General features: G+C 39.3%; 2 protein-coding genes and 1 pseudogene across 2 annotated transcripts; all 3 read right to left on the reverse strand.

Annotated features, from left to right (window-relative positions):
• Positions 1–585: 585 nt before the first annotated feature.
• LOC149006600 (putative mitochondrial saccharopine dehydrogenase-like oxidoreductase At5g39410) lies at positions 586–10,247 on the reverse strand. Its single transcript, XM_089165974.1, has 2 exons — positions 9,320–10,247; positions 586–1,503 (listed from the first exon to the last, which is right to left on the reverse strand). The coding sequence occupies exons 1-2, from the start codon at positions 10,004–10,006 to the stop codon at positions 814–816; spliced, it is 1,377 nt and encodes a 458-aa protein (XP_089022100.1). The 5' UTR covers positions 10,007–10,247; the 3' UTR covers positions 586–813.
• A 2,086-nt stretch (positions 10,248–12,333) lies between these two features.
• On the reverse strand, positions 12,334–16,275 carry LOC149006601 (putative mitochondrial saccharopine dehydrogenase-like oxidoreductase At5g39410 pseudogene; annotated as a pseudogene).
• On the reverse strand, positions 16,061–19,433 carry LOC149006602 (pentatricopeptide repeat-containing protein At4g21300-like). Its single transcript, XM_089167580.1, has one exon. The coding sequence runs from the start codon at positions 18,748–18,750 to the stop codon at positions 16,366–16,368; it is 2,385 nt and encodes a 794-aa protein (XP_089023706.1). The 5' UTR covers positions 18,751–19,433; the 3' UTR covers positions 16,061–16,365.
• Between the last annotated feature and the right edge of the window lie 3,099 nt (positions 19,434–22,532).

Raw genomic sequence — 22,532 nt, forward strand, 5'->3', positions numbered from 1 at the left:
CCAGTTGGTAAGACTTAAGAGGTCTATATTTTGGGGGTGACTAAAATTAGGGAGAAAAGGCCTTTCTCCAAGATGATTAGTTTTCTTTTCTTTTCGTCAGGGCAGGTAGCAATTGAGGGTTTCACACCTGCACCGGTATTTTCAATTATCATTACTTCTCTCATGTTGCAACCCTAAAAGTCTTCCTACCTCCCAGAAAGCCCTAGCCTTCCTGTTAACACCCTAAAAGATTTTGAGTTCATGATCTGACAATCAAAAGAAAAAAAAGTCCATTGCTCCACTCAATGCCAAAACTTTCACCTTGTCAAGTTCCTGTGAGTCCGAAAAATCTTCCATTTTCATTTTTGTGCCGACCAAATGATGCCTCTTTTCTGGGTCTACAATATCCATCTTCGAATGCAATACACAGAATGTGAAATTTTTGTCACCTGGTGATCTGGAACAGATCACCATTAAACCAGAAGGTGTCACTAGAAGCAACAGCAGCATTTGAATGCAGCAACCTCCAACTGAATAAAGACTTGAAACGGAGAATAGACTTGGTGAGGCCATAATTATAAGCGAGGCCAGGAAACCATTTAAAGGTGATGAACCAAAAAAAGCAACAGCATATATTTCACCATCTGAATAGTAATAGTACAATATCCCAACATATAAGAGAAACTTACCATCCATCAAGACATTTATATTAATAAAAATTGTTAACTTTAAACCTGCATTTGTTGTAGCCACCATCAGAACTGGCCAGCAAGAACTCTGTGGTTTCCCTTTCCAGCTGGAACTGCTTGAAACATAAAAGTGAGATTGTACAGACTAGACAGGAAGAGCATTCTTTGAGATAATATCGAAGGATATCCCATTTTTCTGGAGACCTTCCTGGAGATCAGTTGGGCCAAAAACAATCCCAGGTGGTAAGACACCTCCCCTTGGCAGGTTGTTGCGCCTCTTTAATAATGTGAGAGCACACTGAAGTAAGATGATAGGAGTTGTCAAGTATCCAATCTCTGGTCCCATAATTCTGGTAATTATCTCTGTATCTGGCTTCCTGGCTCCCTGAGATGCAAGACTACCATTACTGTAACCATGTCCGATGAACCACATTTTGAATGAAGCATTTTCAACTTCTTCCTCAGTTGGACCTGTCTTTCTAAAACCTCCAAGGCTGAAAACAGAAGGAAATTTTAACAGTAGCCATCTCCCTAAAGCAATTCTTCCAAATAGACCTATGAACATTCCAACTATGATAACTGGGATAAGTCCCAACAAGGACTTGAAGCCCATCTTCACCCCAAAATGGGCTGGCTTCACCTTTGACCAGAAATTCTTCCTGTAATCCATCTGCTCATTGCTTTCATCAATCCCAGGAAGGCCATGCGGGTTTTCTGTCAGAGTTGAAAGTGTTCTCCGTACCACAGTGGAGTCTGCTGAAGGTAGTCTTAGTGCCCAAAGGCCAATTGTCTTCTGGTGTTCTATGATTTCACCTGCTGGAGGGGGCCCAGGAATCTACAAAACAGAGTTTTACAAAAATATTAATGCTTCTTTTGGTTTTGTTGCGTTGAAAAAAAAAAGGGGGGGGCGCCCCCCCCCTCCGTTTTCCCACAAAAAAAATTGTTTTTATATTTGGGGGGGGGAGAATTTTTTTTTTTTTAAAAAACAAAAAATTTTAAAAAAAAAATTTTTTAAAAATATCCCCCCCTTTTTTCTCCTCTTCTTTAAAAAAAAAAAAAAAAAAAAAAAAAGAACCTCTTCCCGTGCTTGTAAAAAAAAATGCCCTCTCCCCCTTTTTAAAAAAAAAAAAAAAAAAAATTAAAAAAAAAAAAAAAAAAAAAAAAAAAAAAAAAAAAAAAAAAAATATTAGGTGGCATTTCCTTGTAAAAAAAAAAAAAAAAAAAAAAAAAAATGGGGGGGAGGGGGGGGGGGGGGGGGAAAATTTTGGTGGGTGGGTGAGTGGTGTGTTTTAAAAATATTTTTATAAAAATATTTTTTTTTTTGTATTATTTTTAATATAATAAAATAATAAACGTTTCATTTAAAATTGGATTTATAAGTACGGAAACTTTCCTTTGTTTATTTTAGGAAAGTGTGTTATATAGTCCCACATTGGAAACCGAGATGTTGGAATCCAAGTTAATTAATAGGTACTGCCTATTAACTTTGATTTAATATCAAAAGACATGCCAATGCGTGTGCAGTGTACGAGCGAGGACGGTGTACCGTCCGAGCTCGCACGCGCGGCGTGGGCAGTGGGCTGTTTAGGCGTTTTTGGCGCACGCACTTAGCACTTAGCACGCTTCGAGCGAGATCAGATCTGAACCGTCTATTTTGATCAACGGCAGATCTAGGGCAATGGAAGTAGATCCATAAATGTCATCTTGATGGTTCAATCTGGACCGTTAGATCGTGCGGCCGAACGATCCAACGGCTCAGATCTGAACGTTGGCATTTGTGTCCCTACAGAGAGGTGCACCCATACGAACAGAGTCATGAACTGTTCAGTAGAGGCACCTCAATGCCTATAAATCCTCTCTAGTTTCTCAACAGCAGAAGATAAGAAAATCCGAAGTTTTCTCTGTTCTGAGTTTTGTCTGTGCTTTGCAAAACTCGGGAAACAACCTTGAGTTTGGGCTTCTTTGTATCCCGGGAGACGGTTCGCTGGTACCTCATAGCACCTTCCGTGAGGGGCGAATTACGTCTTAAGGACAACGACATAGTAACGTGCCTAGAAGCTTCAGCTGTCATACTGTTGTCTCGTGCTCCTGATTACACCGAGTTTTATTATTCAACATTCTTAAGACGTAATTCGAGAGATGGCACAGTCACTGAAGCAACTTGCGATGGACATCATCAAACTGGATCGTTTCGACGGAACTAATTTCAAGCGTTGGCAGAAGAAGATGCATTTTCTGTTAAGTCAACTAAGTGTGGTGTATGTACTGACGACACCCAAGCCAGAAGAGAAGGAGAACGAAACAGTCGCAGAGACACGAAATAGGCAGAAGTGGGAGAGGCGATGACTATTGCCGCAAAGGTCATATCCGCAATTCTCTGTCTGACACTTTGTTCGACATGCACCATGAGAAGCAGTCAGCGAAAGAGATATGGGATGCTTTGCAGAATACCTATCTAGTGGAAGATGCGACGAGCAAGAAGTTCCTTGCAAGTAAGTTCTTTCGATACACTATGGTAGATAATAGAAAAGTGATGGAACAATTTTTTGAAATAAAACAAATCCTCAATCAATTTTCCCAACATGGTATGAAAATGGATGAAAGCATTGTGGTTTCAGCCATTTTAGACAAGCTGCCTCCCTCCTGGAAAGACTATAGGAAAAGTCTGAAGCACAAGAAGGAAGATGTCACTCTTGCAGAACTAGAGAGTGATATGCAGATTGAAGAAGAGGACAAAATCCGTGATGGAACTGATACCTCTAAAGTTCTTGTAGTGGAGGAAGGCAAAGACCCTAAAGAAAAGAAAGATTCTGACAAAGGTAAAATGAAGAGGAAGGGGAGCTCAAGTTCTAATTCCTATAAGAAGCAGAAGTTTGATCCGAAGAAAAAGGGTCCTGTTATCACCTGTGGCAAAATGGGTCATATCAAGAAGGAATGTCGGCTTCTGAAAAAGAAGTCAGATAAATCAGATGACAAGAACAACCATAAGGAGAACCTAGTGGCTATGATTTCTGAAGCTAATGTTCTTGGTGTTGACACTTCTTGGTGGATTGACTCTGGTGCAACCAGACATGTCTGTAATGACAGAAGCTTATTTTCTGAGTATAAGTCAGAAGAAGATGGGAGTATTCTCTATATGGGAAACGCCTCCACTGCTACAGTGAAAGGAAAAGGGAAAGTGCAACTTGAGTTCACTTCTGGAAAAGTCCTTACTTTGACAGATGTTTACCATGTTCCAGAAGTTAGGAAGAACCTCGTTTCTGCGAGTCTGTTAAGTAAATTTGGTTTCAAACTTGTATTTGAGTCAGATAAATTTATTCTGACCAAGGGAGGTTTCTTTGTGGGGAAAGGATATGTGTATGAGGGTATGTTTAAGTTAAACATTGTTCCTGTTTCAATGAATAAAGTTAATAATTCTGCTTACATGCTTGGTTCGTTTTCTTTATGGCATGGTCGTTTAGGACATGTGAATTTTCGTAAAATGAATGATATGGTTAAACTAGACTTAATTCCTAAAGTTAACCATGATGTAGATAATTGCAAAACATGCATGCTGACTAAGATAACTAGGAAGCCTTTTTCTAATGTGAATAGAGATTCTGATATTTTGGATTTGATACATAGTGATGTTTGTGATCTCCATAGTACCCCTACTCGAGGAGGAAAGAAATATTTTGTAACATTTATTGATGATTGTTCCAGATTCTGTTATGTATATCTCTTGAATGCCAAAGATGAAGTTTTGAAATATTTTAAAATTTTTAAAAGTGAGTCTGAGAATTTTTGTAAGACAACCATCAAATGTCTTAGGAGTGATAGGGGTGGGGAATACTATGATCCCGAATATTTTGAAACTGTGGGCATAGTACATGAGGTTACAGCACCTTATTCTCCTCAGCAAAATGGTGTGGCAGAAAGGAAAAATAGGACTTTAATGGAAATGGTGAATGCTATAATGTCATATTCTGGTTTAAGTAGAGGTTTCTGGGGGGAAGCATTATTAACAGCCTGCCATATACTGAACAGAGTTCCTTTCAAGAAAAGCCCAAAGACCCCATATGAACTTTGGAAGAAACGAAAAACAAATTTGTCATACCTTAGGATTTGGGGATGTAGAGCTATTGTGAAAATTCCAGAACCAAAAAGGAAGAAGCTAGGTGAAAGAGGTGTTGAGTGCATTTTCTTAGGTTATGCTCTGCATAGCAAAGCATATAGGTTCATGGTTGTTGAACCTAATGACTCAATAGAGTTGAACACAATTATAGAGTCAAGAGATGCTATTTTTGATGAAACTAGATTCTCTTCCATTCTTAGGACTACAAGTTCTTTAACCATAAGAGAAATGAATGAAGAGTCTCAAACACCTAATGCTGAACTAAGGAGGAGCAAAAGGAAAAGGACTGAAAAGTCTTTTGGCCCAGATTTCTTTATGTATCTAGTTGAAGGTACTAGAGAAATTCAAAGTAATCAAACCTTAGTAGTTTTAAATGTAGAGACAGATCCTAAAACTTATGAGGAAGCTATGAAGTCTCAGGATGCTGCTTTCTGGAAAGAAGCCATAAATGATGAAATGGACTCCATCATGGGAAATAATACTTGGAAATTAGTTAGTTTACCCCCTGGATCTAAAACAATAGGGTGTAAGTGGATTTTCAAAAGAAAATTAAAAGTTGATGGAACCATTGATAAATTTAAGGCAAGGTTAGTAGCGAAAGGTTTCACTCAAAAAGAGGGAATAGATTATTTTGATACTTATGCACCAGTGGCTAGGATTGCTCTTTGTCCGAGTTTTAATTGCATTGGCATCTATATATAAATTTGTCATTCACCAAATGGATGTCAAGACAACATTTCTAAATGGTGAATTAGATGAAGAAATTTATATGCAACAACCTGAAGGATTTGTTGTGAAGGGACAGGAGTGCAAGGTCTGTAAGTTAGTAAAGTCACTATACGGACTCAAACAAGCACCAAAACAGTGGCATGAGAAGTTTGACAAAGTAATTTTGTCAAATGGGTTTAAAATACATGAGTCCGACAAATGTGTGTATAGCAAGTTTACTGGAGGAAAAGGTGTGATAATTTGTTTGTATGTTGATGACATGCTTATATTTGGTACTGATTTAGAACAAGTAGAAATTACTAAGAAGTATTTGTCTGCTAGTTTCGATATGAAAGATATGGGTGAAGCTGATGTCATTTTGGGCATTAGAATAATCAAACATGATGATGGATTAATGTTGACACAGTCTCATTACATTGAAAAAGTGTTGAAGAAATTCAGCCATTTAGATAGTTCACCTGTTAGTACACCTTTTGACTCCAGTGTTAAATTAGTACCAAATGATGGTAGAGCTGTGTCACAAACTGATTATGCTAGTGCTATTGGTTGTCTAATGTATGCAATGACCAGTACTAGACCAGACATAGCATATGCTGTAGGAAAACTTAGTAGGTACACTAGTAACCCTAGTAACCTACATTGGAAAGCTGTCTTTAGGATTTTTAAATACCTAAAAGGAACAACTAGCTATGGTTTAAGATACAGTGGGTACCCTACTGTTCTTGAAGGGTTCATAGATGCTAGTTGGATAACAGACAGCGAAGACCACTCATCCACAAGTGGTTGGATATTCACTCTTGGTGGGGGTGCAATATCTTGGGGTTCAAAGAAGCAAACCTGTATAGCTGATTCTACTATGGCAGCTGAGTTCGTGGCATTAGCTTCTGGTAGTAAAGAAGCAGAATGGCTTAGGAATTTGTTGATAGAAATTCCAATATGGCCAAAACCCATGCCACCAATTTCGCTTCATTGTGATAGTGAAGCAACCTTGGCTAGAGCATATAGCCAGATTTACAATGGAAAGTCAAGACATATTGGACTTAGACATAGTTTTGTGAGGCAGTTGATAGTTGATGGAGTAATTACCATCGATTTTGTAAGATCAAGTCAAAATTTGGCAGATCCATTGACAAAAGGTCTTACAAGGGACTTGGTCAAAAATACTGCAAAAGGGATGGGTCTTAAGCTCATTTCCTAAGGTCACCACCAGAGGAAACTCGTCTCAATACTTGAGATGTCAAATTTGAGTTCAATGAGTAAAGTACTTTGTATGGAGTGATCTGCAAGCACTAATTATTAACCATCCCAAAGAGGAGTGCTTGGTACCTGTAATGTAGTGGAGGATGAGCTGTATGCTCTTAATAGATCTATAACAGTTCTTGTTGGGGTGTTTATTACAGGACACCTTTGATAGATCTACCTAAGTGAGTGCATGAAGTGAGGCCGCTTCTTTGAGTTTGGGCTTAGATTCTAAGGCACTCATGATACCGGGATTGAGACACATGGCCTTATCAGTGTCCACTTATTGGAGAATATTCGGAGAAGAAATCAAGTGTGTGATATACGTCCAGCTTCTCATCATAGAATTATCGGTTCAAAGGCTTGACTACTTGGATACTTCGATTAGCTTTGATGGATTTCACTAAGTGGAGGTTCAAGTCTAAGTACACCTACCATTTAAGCATTTGGTTCCTAGTTGCTGTTGTGTATTTACTTTCATTATATTGAAAATAGTGGGGGAATGTTGTATTATTTTTAATATAATAAAATAATAAACGTTTCATTTAAAATTGGATTTATAAGTATGGAAACTTTCCTTTGTTTATTTTAGGAAAGTGTGTTATATAGTCCCACATTGGAAACCGAGATGTTGGAATCCAAGTTAATTAATAGGTATTGCCTATTAACTTTGATTTAATATCAAAAGACATGCCAATGCGTGTGCAGTGTACGAGCGAGGACGGTGTACCGTCCGCGCGCTGCGCACGGCGTGGCGCGCGTGGGCTGTTTAGGCGTTTTTGGCGCACGCACTTAGCACTAGCACTTAGCACGCTTCGAGCGAGATCAGATCAGATCTGAACCGTCTATTTTGATCAACGGCAGATCTAGGGCAATGGAAGTAGATCCATAAATGTCATCTTGATGGTTCAATCTGGACCGTTAGATCGTGCGGCCGAACAATCCAACGGCTCAGATCTGAACGTTGGCATTTGTGTCCCTACAGAGAGGTGCACCCATACGAACAGAGTCATGAACTGTTCAGTAGAGGCACCTCAATGCCTATAAATCCTCTCTAGTTTCTCAACAGCAGAAGATAAGAAAATCCGAAGTTTTCTCTGTTCTGAGTTTTGTCAGTGCTTTGCAAAACTCGGGAAACAACCTTGAGTTTGGGCTTCTTTGTATCTTGGGAGATGGTTCGCTGGTACCTCATAGCACCTTCCGTGAGGGGCGAATTACGTCTTAAGGACAACGACATAGTAACGTGCCTAGGGGGGGGGGCGCCGTTTTTTTAAAAAAATTGTGGGGAAGCTCCTTCGGGCGGGGCGCGGGTGGGGCGGGGGCGGGGGCGCCCGGGGGTTTTTTTACCCACCCTTTTTTGGGGGGGGGTCAACCCTGTGAAGTTTTTCTTGGGTGAATAACCTTTGATACACCCATTTTATTTTATAGTATTGTAAGGGTTAGAGCTGTGTCATGCAGTTTCTTATGCAACGGTATAAATCAATTTAGAGTAATAGATTTTTATAGACTACCAAACAGGTCATGTTAAGCTGATCCTTTGGCATGTCGAATGAACATAACTCGTATAACAAACAGGTCTTGCTCATGTTGACGTTTCAACCTGCTCAATGAACATGTTGTGTTTTGTCACAACTGGAGGTAAAATTTCCTCCCAATCTCATGAATATTCTGGTCTGCTATAATTGCAGTTTCAGTAATCAGAGAAAGTAAATAAGAAAGCAGTAGAACCACAAGGGAGTGCAGCAATACGAAATTCCTCAATCTAATGCAACCTTGAATTAAGACAACAACAGATAAGAAAAAGGGAACAACTAATAATGTCTAGGAGAAGCCCAAAAAATTCTAGCACTAACCAAAGCAAAATCACCATGATAACACCACATTCAAAATCTGATTCCAAGAACTCAAACTGCATGAGATAGTTTCCACAAGGAAGTGAAAACAGAAGTATTGTTCAAATAACAGTGTAGCTCCAAGATGGAAAAGCTTGAATGCTACTAGCACTCTTCAAATAAGCAAGCATCCTGAGTCTACAGTCAAACAACAATCAACGTACCAGGAAACAATGGCATCCTGAGAAACGCATATCATAAAGCAAGAAAGCAACCCAGCACAGCACTTGCTCAATTGTATTAATATTGGCACATTAACCCACCAAAAAGAACCACATTTTGTGGGGAATTTAAAAAAAAAAATCCATAATCAAGAAGGCAAGCACAGGAGTTTCCCCTCAATTAATCAATTTACCCTTCTAGGTTTTTTGAAGAAAAAACTGAGCTGCTATAAGATGCTTATGTCTCAAGAATCTCATTAGCCACCATCTTGAATGTTATTCTTGCATATATATATATATATATATATGTTCACTAAATTTCCTTCTTTGGCATAGCCGGCCATAAATGAATCAACAAGCTAAACTTCCAATTCAAAAGAGAGGAGCATGCAAACACAATCGGAAATTTTTGGTCCCAAAACTGAGAAATGTTGGAACGAGAGATCCAGTCAACTGTAACCTTTCACATTGAATGAGAGAATAAAAAACAGTAAAAGAAAAAAGAAGGCATCTTACCGCCAGTTTAGCTCTTCTGGGTCTAGACCTCCTCAACTCCTGCAACTCCTTCATGTTCGCAACACCCAAAACGGCCGACTCGAAAGTCCCGATATTCCCAACTACCCTCTTCTTTGATTCCACGCTCAAATATGCCTCAATTCGGTTAGGTACCGCCGGTGGTTCCCACTGCCTGGAATTGAACATAAATCCCAATTCCGCAGGAACTGAATCATACCCACATGCAGAAACAACCAATGATCCTTTCTCTACCGCCTTCTCATGGTAAACTGCCTCCATTCGTTCCATGAATTCAGGCTCCCCTGTTATGTCCAAGTAATCACAACCCGCTTCCACACAAGCAGAGACGACGGGTTCTCCATAGAGGCGAAATGGCCCGACGCAGTTCAAAACAAGCTTGGTTCTGCTGCAAAGCTCTCGAAGTGAAGCTGGGTCAGAAACGTCGGCTTTGATGATCGGAATGGAAGGAGGGGATGCCAACTGAGCTGCCCATTTCAAAGCGTCGTTCACTTTGGTGGGATCTCGGCCGGCTAGTGCTATGGTTTTCAGAGGAGACGAAGGGGCGTTGAGAAATTTCAGTGCTTCTCTCACAACATATTTGCCTGTAAAACCAGAGGCGCCGAAGATTACCAAGTCGTAATAGTTGTTCGCTTCATGTTGTCGTGGGTGATGTTGTATTTCTTCCATTTTTGATTTCAGGGCTTGTAAAGAGAGAAACAGGTGGAATTGGGTTCCCAATTGCAGACGAGAAAGAACAGCTGCACTGAGAAGAGATTCGAAATAACAATTAGTTCTGAGTCTTCTGACTTCTGACTTGGGCGTAAATTACAAGAACTTTCCACCCTGACCTAGCAGGCCTAACCCAAATCGGGACATGATGGCGGCTGACTTGCGCCATAAATCTTTACTTCAAGATTGCAACCGGCTCCATAAGGTGGCTTTTGGTTCCGCAATTCCCTGAAATCCATTCCCTGGAATCATGAGTCGGTAGGAATTAGGTTCTGTAGAATCATATTTGTAAAAAAAATGTTTGGTTACCAACTGACTCTGGAAAGTGAATAAACAGCTATAATATCTCAATTGGTTACCCAAGAATGTTTATTGGGCTGAAAAATTGTTTGGTTACACGAAGAATTTCTATTTGGCTGAAAAATTGTTTGGTTACCTAAGTCAAGTGAATCTATTGCTCTCTTTTATTGTTGCCAAGTTTTTTCTCTGCATCTGCAAATGTTAGCTTCATCTGGCTGGGGGGGCCAGGCATACCCCCAAAAGGCTGGACCGAATTTAATCCAGAGATGCACTACAAAGGTGTGTGCATGTGTGAGTACTTCAAGCAAAACATTGAACACCATTCGGAGGAAAATCATTATGGTATTCCATGGTTGGTAAATTTACCCCAAAAAAAGGGGGTTGCTCTATATGAAGATTATTTGAAATGAGTTCGGTTCCAAGAAGCAGTGCAGAATGAAAAAATTATTCACACTTGACAATTCAGTTGAGTGTTTTACTGATGTTAAATACCAGAAGAACTTGCACATGATTGGATCAATGAATCCAATTGAAAGAAGAAAAAATATATATATATATATATATATATATAAAAAAAAAAAAAAAAAAAAAAAAAAATATATATAAAAATATATATATATATATATATATATATTTTTTATATATATATTTATCGGACCTCTAGTTCTCTGATTGCCAATCTAGGTTACAAAGGAAATAGCTTCATAATCTGTGTAGGTGCTCATCAAACCATATCCAACCATACCCATGCATCTTCCTCAAACTTCTCTCCTTGAGGATGTCTCTAATTTTGGCCATTTCATCCCACTGGCCGGTTCCAGCACATATCTTTGACAGCAAAGTCTGACTACCTGAATTTTCAGGCTCTAAACTTATTAGTTGTTGACTGATAACCTCTCTCATCTCTAAATTTTTATGAACTCTGCAAGAAGCAAGCAAAGCATGATACTATATCTCTACCTTTTATCCTGTTTAAGACTTGCCTTGCAACATTGTTGCACCCATACATATACAGGATCTGATTAGCGATTTCAATGTTTTGTTCTGATCCATATCTCAGAACATAGCCATGAATAGAATCGCCTTTTCTGATATCGGCAACATCACCAGCTGCAGAGAAAATGCTGAGGATGGTTCCCAGGTTTCTTCTCATACCTGCTTTAATCATCTCACTGAATGTCCCCATGGGGGGTATATTGACACCCTTAAGTACTGTACACTAACACTAATGGTGATTTGGCACCGAACTCTTTTCATCCTACGCAAATTTCATTTGTTATGCATGATCATCGCACAAACTTGAATTTGTTTATCTAATATCTTTTGAAGCACTGGAGGATACTCATGATGAAACCAAATTATGTACAAGACTTGACAGGAATTCATTCAATTGTCACATGTTTCATACTCATATTTGACCACTGGGACGAGTTTGAGAATGTTCATCAGAAGTACCCAATGGTAATTTGTGAAGAACACAGCTTGTCAAGCTCCCAAGGAGTACAAAAAATCTTCCCTTTCCATTTTCGTAACCAAATAGCGCCTCCTCGAGGGGTCTACAATAGCCAAACTCATATACAAGACATGGAAAGTGAAATCTTTTTCACCCGGTGATATATGCCATCAAACCAGAAGATGTCAATGGTAGGGGTAGCAGCAGCAGCAGCCCTGAGTAAAGATTTACACGAAGAATAGACATGGTGAGGTCATAATTGTGGGTGAGGCCAGGAAACTATTTACACATGATGAGCCAAGAAAGCAACAATATATATTTCTCCACCTGAATAATAATAATAATACAAAATCCCAACATATAAGAGCATTTTACCATGCCACCAAGATAATTATGGTTGAATTTATAATAACAATGGTTAAATTTAAACCTGCAATTATTGTGTGCCCATAACCCATCACAAGTGGTCACCAAGAACTCTGTAATTTTCATTTTCAGGGGCACTTGAAACATAAAAGTGAGATTGTAGGGACTAGACTGGAAGAGCATTCTTTGAGGTATTATCGGTATTATCAAAGGATATCCCATTTTTCTGGAGTCCTTTCTAGATATCTGTTGGGCCAAAAACAATGGCAGGTGGAAAGAAACCTCCCTTGGCAGGTTGTTGCACCTACTTAATAATGTAAGGGTGCACTGAAGATAATAGGAGTTGTCAAGTATCTAATCTCTGGTCCCATAACCCTGGTGATTCTCTGGTTTCCTGGTTCCCTGTGATGCAAGACTACCATGAGTCTGTGACCATGTCCAGTGAACCACATTTTGGGTGAAATGCTTTCAACTTCTTCCTCAGTTGGACCTGTCGTTCTAAGACATCCTTAGTCTGAAACCGAAGGGAAATTTTAGCAGTAGTCATCTCCTTAAATCAATTCTTCCAAATAGACCTATGAACATTCCAACCATGATAATTGGGAGATTCCAAAAAAGACTTGAACCCTATCCTCACCCCAAAACGGGCTGGCTTCACCTTTGACCAGAAATTCTTCCTGTACTCCATCTGCTCATTTTGCTTCATCAACCCAAGGAAGGCCATGCAGGATTTCTGTCAGAGTTGAAAGTGTTCTCCATACAATAGTGGAGTCAGCTGTAGGTAGTCTTAGTTCCCAAAGGCCAATTGTCTTATGGTGTTCTATGATTTCACCTGCTGGAGGGGGCCCAGGAATCTACCAAACAAAGTTTTACAAAAATAATCAATGCTTATTGTAACTTTATTACATCGATCAAAATAAAGTTGATGGTGAGTACCAGATTAACCTGAATTGCAAATGGTTTTTCCTTCTGTAAGTTACAAATTGTAGAAGCACACAGAATCTGACCCCTTCTTGGGCTGTGGTGTGTCACCACAAAAAGTTAATCTAGTATATGTTGAGGCTAGATTCATTTTGGTCCAATGAACCTAAGGTTGCACGTACAGAATTTTGTACCAAGACCCCTACACCATTTCTCCTCAAAACAAGCTGAGAACAAATCTCAGAATCTCCACCCCTGGATCCATGAAAAGATGGCCCCTGTTCCCCTTGAACTAAGAAATCACCACCACCACCAACAACAACAACAATAAGCCTTGTCCCCAACTAAATGGGGTCGGCTACATGGATTCTTGCCTTCCAATCAATTCTGTTTGAGGCCATGCTAGATAGAAGGCCTAACTTATGCATATCCTTTCTCACCACTTCTCTTAAGGTTATCTTAGGTCTACCCCTAGCTGTTCTAGTTCCTTCAGTCTGGATTATATCACTTCTCCGTATAGGGGCATTTATAGGTCTCCGTTGAACATGACCATGCCACCTTAAAGGACTTTCCCGAAGCTTATCACTTATGAGAGCAACTCCCAAAACAACTATAATATGATCATTTCTTATCTTATCCTTCCTAGTTTTGCACTCATCCATTTTAGCATCCTCATTTCTTCTACACTGAGTTTATCTATATGATTTTTTTAATAGCCCAACACTTTGCACCGTACATCATAGCTGGTTGAACAACGGTCCTATAGAATTTTCCTTTAAGCTTTAATGGAATACGTCGATCACATAAGACCCCAAACGCACCTCTCCACTTCATCCACCCTATTTTAATTCTTTGGGAAACATCATCCTCTATATCACCTCTTTTATTTATGATTGAACCTAGGTACCTAAAAGAATCACTCGAGGAACCTCCTAAAATCGTCAAGTTTCACCACTTATGGTTTGCTTAATCATGACTAAAGTTACAAACTAGATATTTTGTCTTCGTTCTACTTAATTTAAAGCCTCTTAATTCCAAAGCTGCTCTCCATGATTCTAACTTGGTATTAATCCCCACTTGAGTCTCATCTATCAACACAATATCATCAGCAAGAAATCACCAAGCATACCCTAATTAAACACTCCAGAAAACACTGAACACAAGTAGTTAGCTTTCCTTGCATTAGCAATCAGTTGATATATATATATTTTTTTTGGTAATGGCAATCAGTTGATATGACTTAACCCTGGTTATCAGATTGGGTTGACCATAATCATAAGTTTGGTCGATCAGTTGAACATACTCAACAAGTTTACTAAAAGGGTCATTTTTTGGTTTAGGAACTGTAACCCTGTGAACCCCTAGCACTTTTAACCTTTCTTTGTTGGGTGAATAATTTTTTTGGGTGAAGCACCATTTATACAGACATTTTATCTAATTGTAGAATAATGGTTAGGGCTGTCTGTTGCAGGTTCTTATGAAATGGTATGAATAGATTTAGAGTAATGGATTTTTATAGACTACCAAACAGGTCATGATAAGCTGATCACTTTGGCATGTCAAACCTGTTGAACTGAACGTTACCTGTGTAATAAACAGGTCATTTTCATGTCGAGGACTCAACCTGCTCACTGAACATGTGTTTGTCCCAACTGGAGGCGAAATTCCCTCCCAATCTCATGAAAGTTCTGGCCTGCTATAATTGCAGTTCAGTAGTCAGGAAAAAAAAGGAACCAGTAGGGCCAGCTGCTCACTATGTTAACACATCTTCAGTGAGCAGGTCGAGTCCTCGACATGAAAATGACCTGTTTATTACACAGGTACGTTCAGTTCAACAGGTTTGACATGCCAAAGTGATCAGCTGATCATGACCTGTTTGGTAGTCTATTAAAAATTCCTCAATGTAATGCAACCTTGAATTAACACAACAAAACATAAGAAAAAGGGAACAACTAATAATGTGTAGGAGAGGAAGAAGAAGAAAAAAAAACTCTGGCACTAACCAGAGCAAATTCACTATGTTAACATCAACTTCAAAATCAGATTTCAAGAACTCAATCTGCATGAGATAGTTTCTACAGAGAAAGTGAAAACAGTAAGTATTGAGAATTTTTCTAAGCTATTGGAGGTCTCATTTGATGTTCAAATAATAGTGTAGCTCCAAGATGGAAAAGCTTGATATTACTAGCACTCTTCAGATAAGAAAGCATCCTGACTCTACAGTCAAACAGAAATTGAAGTAGCCGGAAACAATGAGAATCTCGAAAGAGGCACAATCTTATCATAAATCAGAAAAGCAACCCAGCACAGCACTTGCTCAATTGTATTAATATTGTCAGATTACCAATCCACCCAAAAGAACCACATCTGAAGGGGTATTTAATAGATAAATAAATTCCAGAATCAAGAAGCAACCACAGGGGTTTTCAGAACCTTGAGTTCCTCCATTAATCAATTCACCTGCTATTTGGTTTTCTGGGGGGAAAAAAACTGAGCTGCAATAGGATTCGCAATGGGATCCTTATGTCTCTATCAAGAATCTCACCGGCCACCATCTTGAATGGTATTGTTATATATATGCTTCACCAAATTTCCTTCTTTGGTGTAGTCAACCATGAATGAATCAACAAGCTAAACATCCTATCAAAAGAGAGGAGCACACATAACACAATCAGAGTATTTTGGTTCCAAGTCTGAGAAATGCTTGAAACAAGAGATCCATTCAACTGTAACCTTTCATATTGCATGAGGGAAATAAAAAACAGTGAAGGAAAAAGAAGACATCTTACATCCAGTTCAGCTCTTCTGGGTCTAGACTTCCTCAACTCCTGCAGTTGTTTCATGTTCACAGCACCCAAAACAGCTTGATTCCAATGAACGTATCCAAAAACTCTCACAGAGATGCACGCCAGAGGTTTATGTGCGACTACTCAAACAAAACATTGCACACCATTCAGGGAAAAACATTATAATATTGATTTTTTCCCCCAAAGTATTCAATTTCATGGTTGATCAATTTAGCTGAAATAAGGGGGTTGCTCTTATGTGGAGATCATTGGAAATGAGTTTGGTCCATGAAGTAGTGCAAACTGAAAACAATATCCACACTTGACGATTCAGTTGAGTGTCTTATTGACGATTCAGTTGAGTGTCTTATTGATGTTAAATAGCAGAAGAGTTTGTACATGATTGGATCAATGAATCCAATTCAAAAAAAAAAAAAAAAACCAATTGGACTTTAACCTGATTGCCAATCTAGGATACAAAGGGAAAATATTCATATTCTGTGTATGTGCTCATCTAACTCAATCAAACTATACCCAGGCATCTTCCTCAAACCTCTCTCCTTGAGGATGTCTCGAATCTTGGCCACTTCATTCCATTGGCCGGCTTCAGCATATATGTTCGAGAGCAAAGTGTGAGTACCTAAATTTTCAGGCTCTAAATTTATTAGCCTTTCCCCAATAACCTCTCCCATCTCTAAATTTTTATGAACTCTGCAAGCAGCAAGCAAAGCACTCAACGCCGAAGCACTTTTCTTTAAGGGCAGACACTTCACAAGGTCATAAGCTTCTTCCAGATGACCTGCTCGACCCAACAAGTCAACCATGCAACCATAGTGTTCTTCACCCGGACTTATTAAGTACTCTGATGTCATAGAATAGAAGATACGTTGACCCACTTCCACCAGGCCTGCATGGCTACAACCAGAGAGAATTGAAGTGAAAGTTACTTCATCTGGCATAACCTTTTCCTCTCGCATTTGATCAAAAAGCTTAAGTGCTAGTTCACAGTTCCCATGCATTCCATAAGCAGCAATCATTGTGTTCCATGAGGTTACGCAGTGGTCCTTTCTGTTTTCAAAAAGATTTTCAGCCATGTCTAACCTTCCACATTTTGCATATGTCGTGACCAGTGAATTAATGATGATATGATCTATGTCTAAGTGACACCTATATGCATAACCATGAACTTCCTTTGCTAGCTTTAAACTCCCAAGCTGAGAAAAAGCCTGAAGGAGGCTAAGTAGAGTAACTGAATCAGGATTCAATTTTTCTACTTGCATTAGCCGCAATACTGATATGGCTTCACTGGCATGTCCATGATGTACACAGCTCATCATCATTGACGTCCATGAAACTAAATCTCTACCTTTCATCCTGTTGAAGACTTGCTTAGCAACATCAATGCGCCCACATTTTGCATACATATACAGGATCTGATTAGTGATTTCAATGTTCTGTTCCAATCCATGTCTCAGAATGTAACCATGGATAGAACCACCTTTTCTGATATCTGCAACATCACCAGATGCAGAGAGAATGCTGAGGATAGTTGCCAGGTTTGGTCTGATGCCTGCTTTAATCATCTCACAGAATGTCCCCATGGCCTTATAAGCAGAGCCACTTTCCAGGTATCCTGCAATCATTACGTTAAACAATATAACATCCATCATTTCTGTTTTATCAAACAATTCTTTTGCTTGCTCAATACTGTTGCATCTGGAATACATATCAACCAGAGAAGTAGTGGAAACCAGATCCAGATGCATTCCTCTTCGAATTATGTAACAATGGATGCTCTTGCCTATATGCAGACACTTCAAATCAGCACAACTCAATAGAGCATTGGCTAAGGTGATCAAATCTGGTGTTAGGTTCTCTTGAACCATAAGACATATAAGGTTCAAAGCATCCAAAGGATACCCCATTTGAACATGGCCACTGATCAGTGCATTCCAAGAAGCAATTGTTTTTTCTTTCATTCTGTAAAATATGGATGCTGCCATGTCAGGAGCACCACATTTGATATACATGCCAACAAAACTTGTCTCCATAACTTCATCGGAAGAAGCAATTCCTCTTCTAATGGCGTAACCGTGTATTGATCGACCCTCTTCCAGTGCTCCTAACTGGGCAGCAGCCTGGAGTAAGCTCACTAGAGTCACCCTGTTCGGAATCAATCCTTCCTCCAGCATATGACAAAAAACTCGGAAAGCTTCAGAAGCTCGGTAATCGGCAATCTGTGCATACCCAGTTATCATTGTTGTATAAACAACAACATCCCTTACAGGCATTTCCTCGAATACTGCCCTTGCATCCTTGACTTCTCCACATTTGAAGTACAAACCTATAAGCGAAGAACCAACAAACTGATCCTTGTTTAACCCGAACTTGAAAGCATCCACATGGATCCCTCTTCCAGCTTCTAAAGTGTGGAGCTTTGTACAGCTTTTCAAACTAAATGTTAGTACTGAGCTATCAAGACCAATGTTCTGCTGCTTCAATTTCAAATAGAGACTCAAAACTTCATCAAAATGATCCGCTCTGAAATACCCAACAAGGATTGAATTCCACAGAGAAAGGTTCCTATTAATAATTCTATCGAAAACCCATCTAGATTGAGTCAAACAATTAAAACTAGCATAGGAGTTAAGAAGCTTAGATCCCAGAAAAATGCTGTTTCCAAGCCCGTGAGTGAAAATACGAGCATGAAGCTTCCTCAGAGAATTTATATGTTGGCAGTCATCTAAGTAAGAAACGAATCTCTCTGCAAGTGACAGTTCCCGAACGACCGATTTGTCTTTGCAGTAAAACCGAGACAGAGACCAAGAGGCCGTTTTCTCGATTGATGAACGAAGCCCAGATGGAAAAAGAATCATTTTTTACCTCTCACCGCAAACTCCAAGATCCAATTACATTTGTCAAGTCCATAAAAAAAATCCAATCTTGAAGGAATTCAAAGCACACCTGAAATCTTTATAATTAGAAAAGTAAAGAAAGAGAACCAAAAAAAGAAGAAAATATCCTTTTTTGCTGCTTCAAGTTTGCGCATGGCATTTGAAAAAGCCATTCATAAGAAACCCACATGGAAGGGATTCAAAACAACTGTCTGTATAAATGGGATCCACACAGAGAGAGAGTTTCAAAGTCAAGTTCCTCCAGACTCAAACATTGGAGTATATTTTCACTAGAATACCCAAGCAATCCGTTGAAATCATGAACGGCTCAAATTGATTTTTTTTTCTTTTTTTCTTTTTCGGCTAAATTAAACTGATAGTGATAGATCAACATGTCGCATCAGATGTTGCATTCCTCGATTTATTTATTTTATATCTGGTCTTCGTCTGTCAGTTAGCCGCAATCTTTGAGATTGCTTCGTTTTCCGGATCGTTTCTTAGTAGTTGTTTTTGTTAAAGCAGCTGATATCTTTGGACTGAACGATATTTTAATGTTATTAAAGACATTTCTTTTAAATCAATTGTATTTCAGCTGGTATTGTAGACCTTTCAATAAGTTTACTGATTTTTCAATTAAAGGCTGTTAAATTTTAAAATGGTAGGAGTTGGTGGATCAAACCACCAAGCTTTTATTATTGATCTGATCTTCCCTTGTTTAGTTGAGGTCTCCACTAATGCTTCTGATTAATAAAATTTTTATGCTTTCTTACAAAAAAGGCGAAAATTGACCTAAACTGGAGGGAGGAGAAAATGAATTGGTGAGAGGAGGTGTTATACAAAAACTCAGACTTTGGTGGGAATTAGGGTTGCAAATGGAACGGGCTGGGTTGCAATTTTCAAAATCCAATCTAGCCTTGCTTTTAAGAGAGCTCATTCTTGCCCTAACCGAAAGGGACCCGAACAAACAAGCAAGCAAACCAACACGGAGACCAAAGGGGAGCGACCCGCCCGGCCGAAGCCAGCCTATCCCGATTGCCCCAACCGGCACAACAGAAGAAAACAACATGAACCAGAAAGAAAAAAAGAGCAAACCCAAGGCAAACAAAAGGCAAGACCTCCAGCAAAGGACCACGCATAGGGACAGGCAAAAAGAAAGGGACAAAGGAAAGGACGAGAAAAAAGCGCCGGCCCAACGGACAGGAGGCCCAAGCCACCAGGGCCGAGCGAATCTAAACCCACAAGATCAAAAAAGGGGCCACAGACAAACGCAACCAGCCACGAAAGGGATATAGAAGAGGAGCACACAATGAAACACAACAGGATTGAATGAAAACAACCAAAAGAAAATGAAATGTTCGACCATATGCTGAAAATTAAATGAACATATATCAAGGATTGAAAGCAACTGATAACCAATAATGACAAGTCTAGATACAACCCATAAGACAAGTGGGCTCATGCTGTGAGCCACAAAACTGGAGGTGCAGGGCCACAGATAAAACCAAACAGGGCAGAAAGCATAACAGTCTAAGGCATAGAAATAGTGACTCCCATGAAACCCCTCTCTGGATAAATCATTAGAACTAAAATAACATACAACCGTGATTGCAAAAACTATACATGAACAATGAGGAGGGCCCCGGAGGGACTCAACAAGAGTGCCCAAGAGTATAGGACATCACGAAAATCTAATAAAATAGAAAATATCAAAGGCCATATTAGAATATTATATGTAATTAAATTCATTAGGCACTCATGGGGACACCTCCAAAGGAAGAGAACAATACAGAAAAAAGACAAAAACAGGTGGCGAAAAGAGGAGCTTGACCTTAAAGCGAATGGAACCTTCAAAGTACAGCAAGAGGTAGCGGAAAAGAGGCCAGAGGAAGCAAACGAAACCCAAACAAGGGAATACGAAATGAAGAAGACCAAGACAAACTATGGAAGGTCCAAAACAAAGAACCCAACCCAAGAAAAATAAGCAGTGTTTGTCACCAAAGCCCAACACCCGTTGGAAGAGGGCAACACCGATGGGCCCTAAAAAGATCTGCAAACATATTGATTCTTTGTGTAAGAGATTTTGCTAGGTGAAGCATCTTGGTGGTCTAGGTTTTAAGAAGACGGAGGATATCAATAAAGCACTTCTGTTAAAACAAGGATGAAAGTTGCTTTCTAAACCTCAATCCCTGTGGGCCTCAATCCTTAAGACCAAATGTTTTCCTAATTCCAATCTTTTTAATCCTAGAGTAAGGGAAAAAAGGGGATCTTGGCCATGGAACAGCCTTTGTAGTACCATCCCCGACCTTGAACTCATGGTGAGGCAACAAGTAGGGAATGGTCAAGACCCTTCTTTTTTGTACGACCATTGGCTATCAAGGGCAAGGAATGTGGCTAAGAAGAACCCTTATGCAAAAATATGGTCACATGACAATACAATGGCACAAATGATGCAATACATTAACATCAAAAGGAGTACCTCTCAACTTTTAAATTCCAACTTCTCATTTTCTATCTTGGCTCTAGACCAGTCAAAGGACTTATGGGTATCTCTTCTTTCAACCAATGGCGAATTCTCTGTTAAGTTGGCGGGGCGATCATTGATGAAATAGAAACACTCTATAATTTCTATTGAGTTCACAAAGTGGTGGAAATTTTTTCTGAAAGTTACCACTGCACCCTAAATTTAAGTTCTTTTGGCATCTTTTAAATACAAGGTTACCAGTTTGATCTACATAATCTCAATGAACGGAGATATACAAATTTTGTGAACTATGTGGAGATAAGATAGAAATTCTCTGGCATGTTTTCTTTTCATGCAAATGGACTAAAAGAATTTGGCTGCAGGACCATTAGGGCTGAGAAAGCAACACTTTGCCAATGATTGAATCTTGCACTTGTGCAATCAACTCCTAGTTGGCAACCAACTAGATAAACCAACAATCCAATTTTTCTGTTGTTGAGATCACTTGTTATTTCTTATGGATGGAAAGAAATATTGTAATGAGTAATAAGCACAGACCAAACCATCATAGGGTCTTGGAAAAAATCAAAAAATGGATGCAAGAGCTTAAGGCAAGTTATCTCGGAGGGACCTTATGATATGCATAACAATGTGCAACATTATGCTTATAGACTTGTGTTTTACCTTACTATGTGCAGGGGTATATAACGAATTTCTAAATAAGGCAGGATGGCGTATGGGGATTGTAGGTGAAGGCGACTTTAAATATATTAATGCAAGAACGTAGGACCAAGGGAACAGCTTGGAAGTAATGCTATATGCAATAAGTGAAGGCCTAGAACACACAAGCACCTCCAATATCCAGATCCATGAGGTGTGTGGCATAACATCGATGAAGCAGCGCATGCCTCAACGATGCCGCCTCAGAAGCATTTGCCCCTTGATCTAGCTCCAGTGTTAGTAGATATAGAGACTAGATTACCTGACGCCTCATTTTGGCAGTTTAAACCCCCAAAACTTCTAGCTAGGTTCACTAATACAGCAATTAAGGCAACAACTAACTGCAGCAGTACCAGTATGCATCTGACTAATCCAGAAACTGATATATGTACTGGATTTACTGGGGTTTAATATATTTTGTTTTTATCATTACCAAAAAACATAGAGGTATTGAGACAAAGATCTTTACAAGAATGTAGGTATGGGAAACCTGGATCATATTGAAGCATAGTTATGAACGGCACTAGTAACTTCCGAGTCATTTGAGGTACAATTCACCAACACCGAAAGGTGATTTAATTCA

Source organism: Hakea prostrata, chromosome 8 (assembly GCF_041222555.1).
Source record: "Hakea prostrata isolate BN-2017 chromosome 8, UWA_Hpros_2, whole genome shotgun sequence".
In the NCBI taxonomy this organism is placed as follows: Eukaryota; Viridiplantae; Streptophyta; class Magnoliopsida; order Proteales; family Proteaceae; genus Hakea; species Hakea prostrata.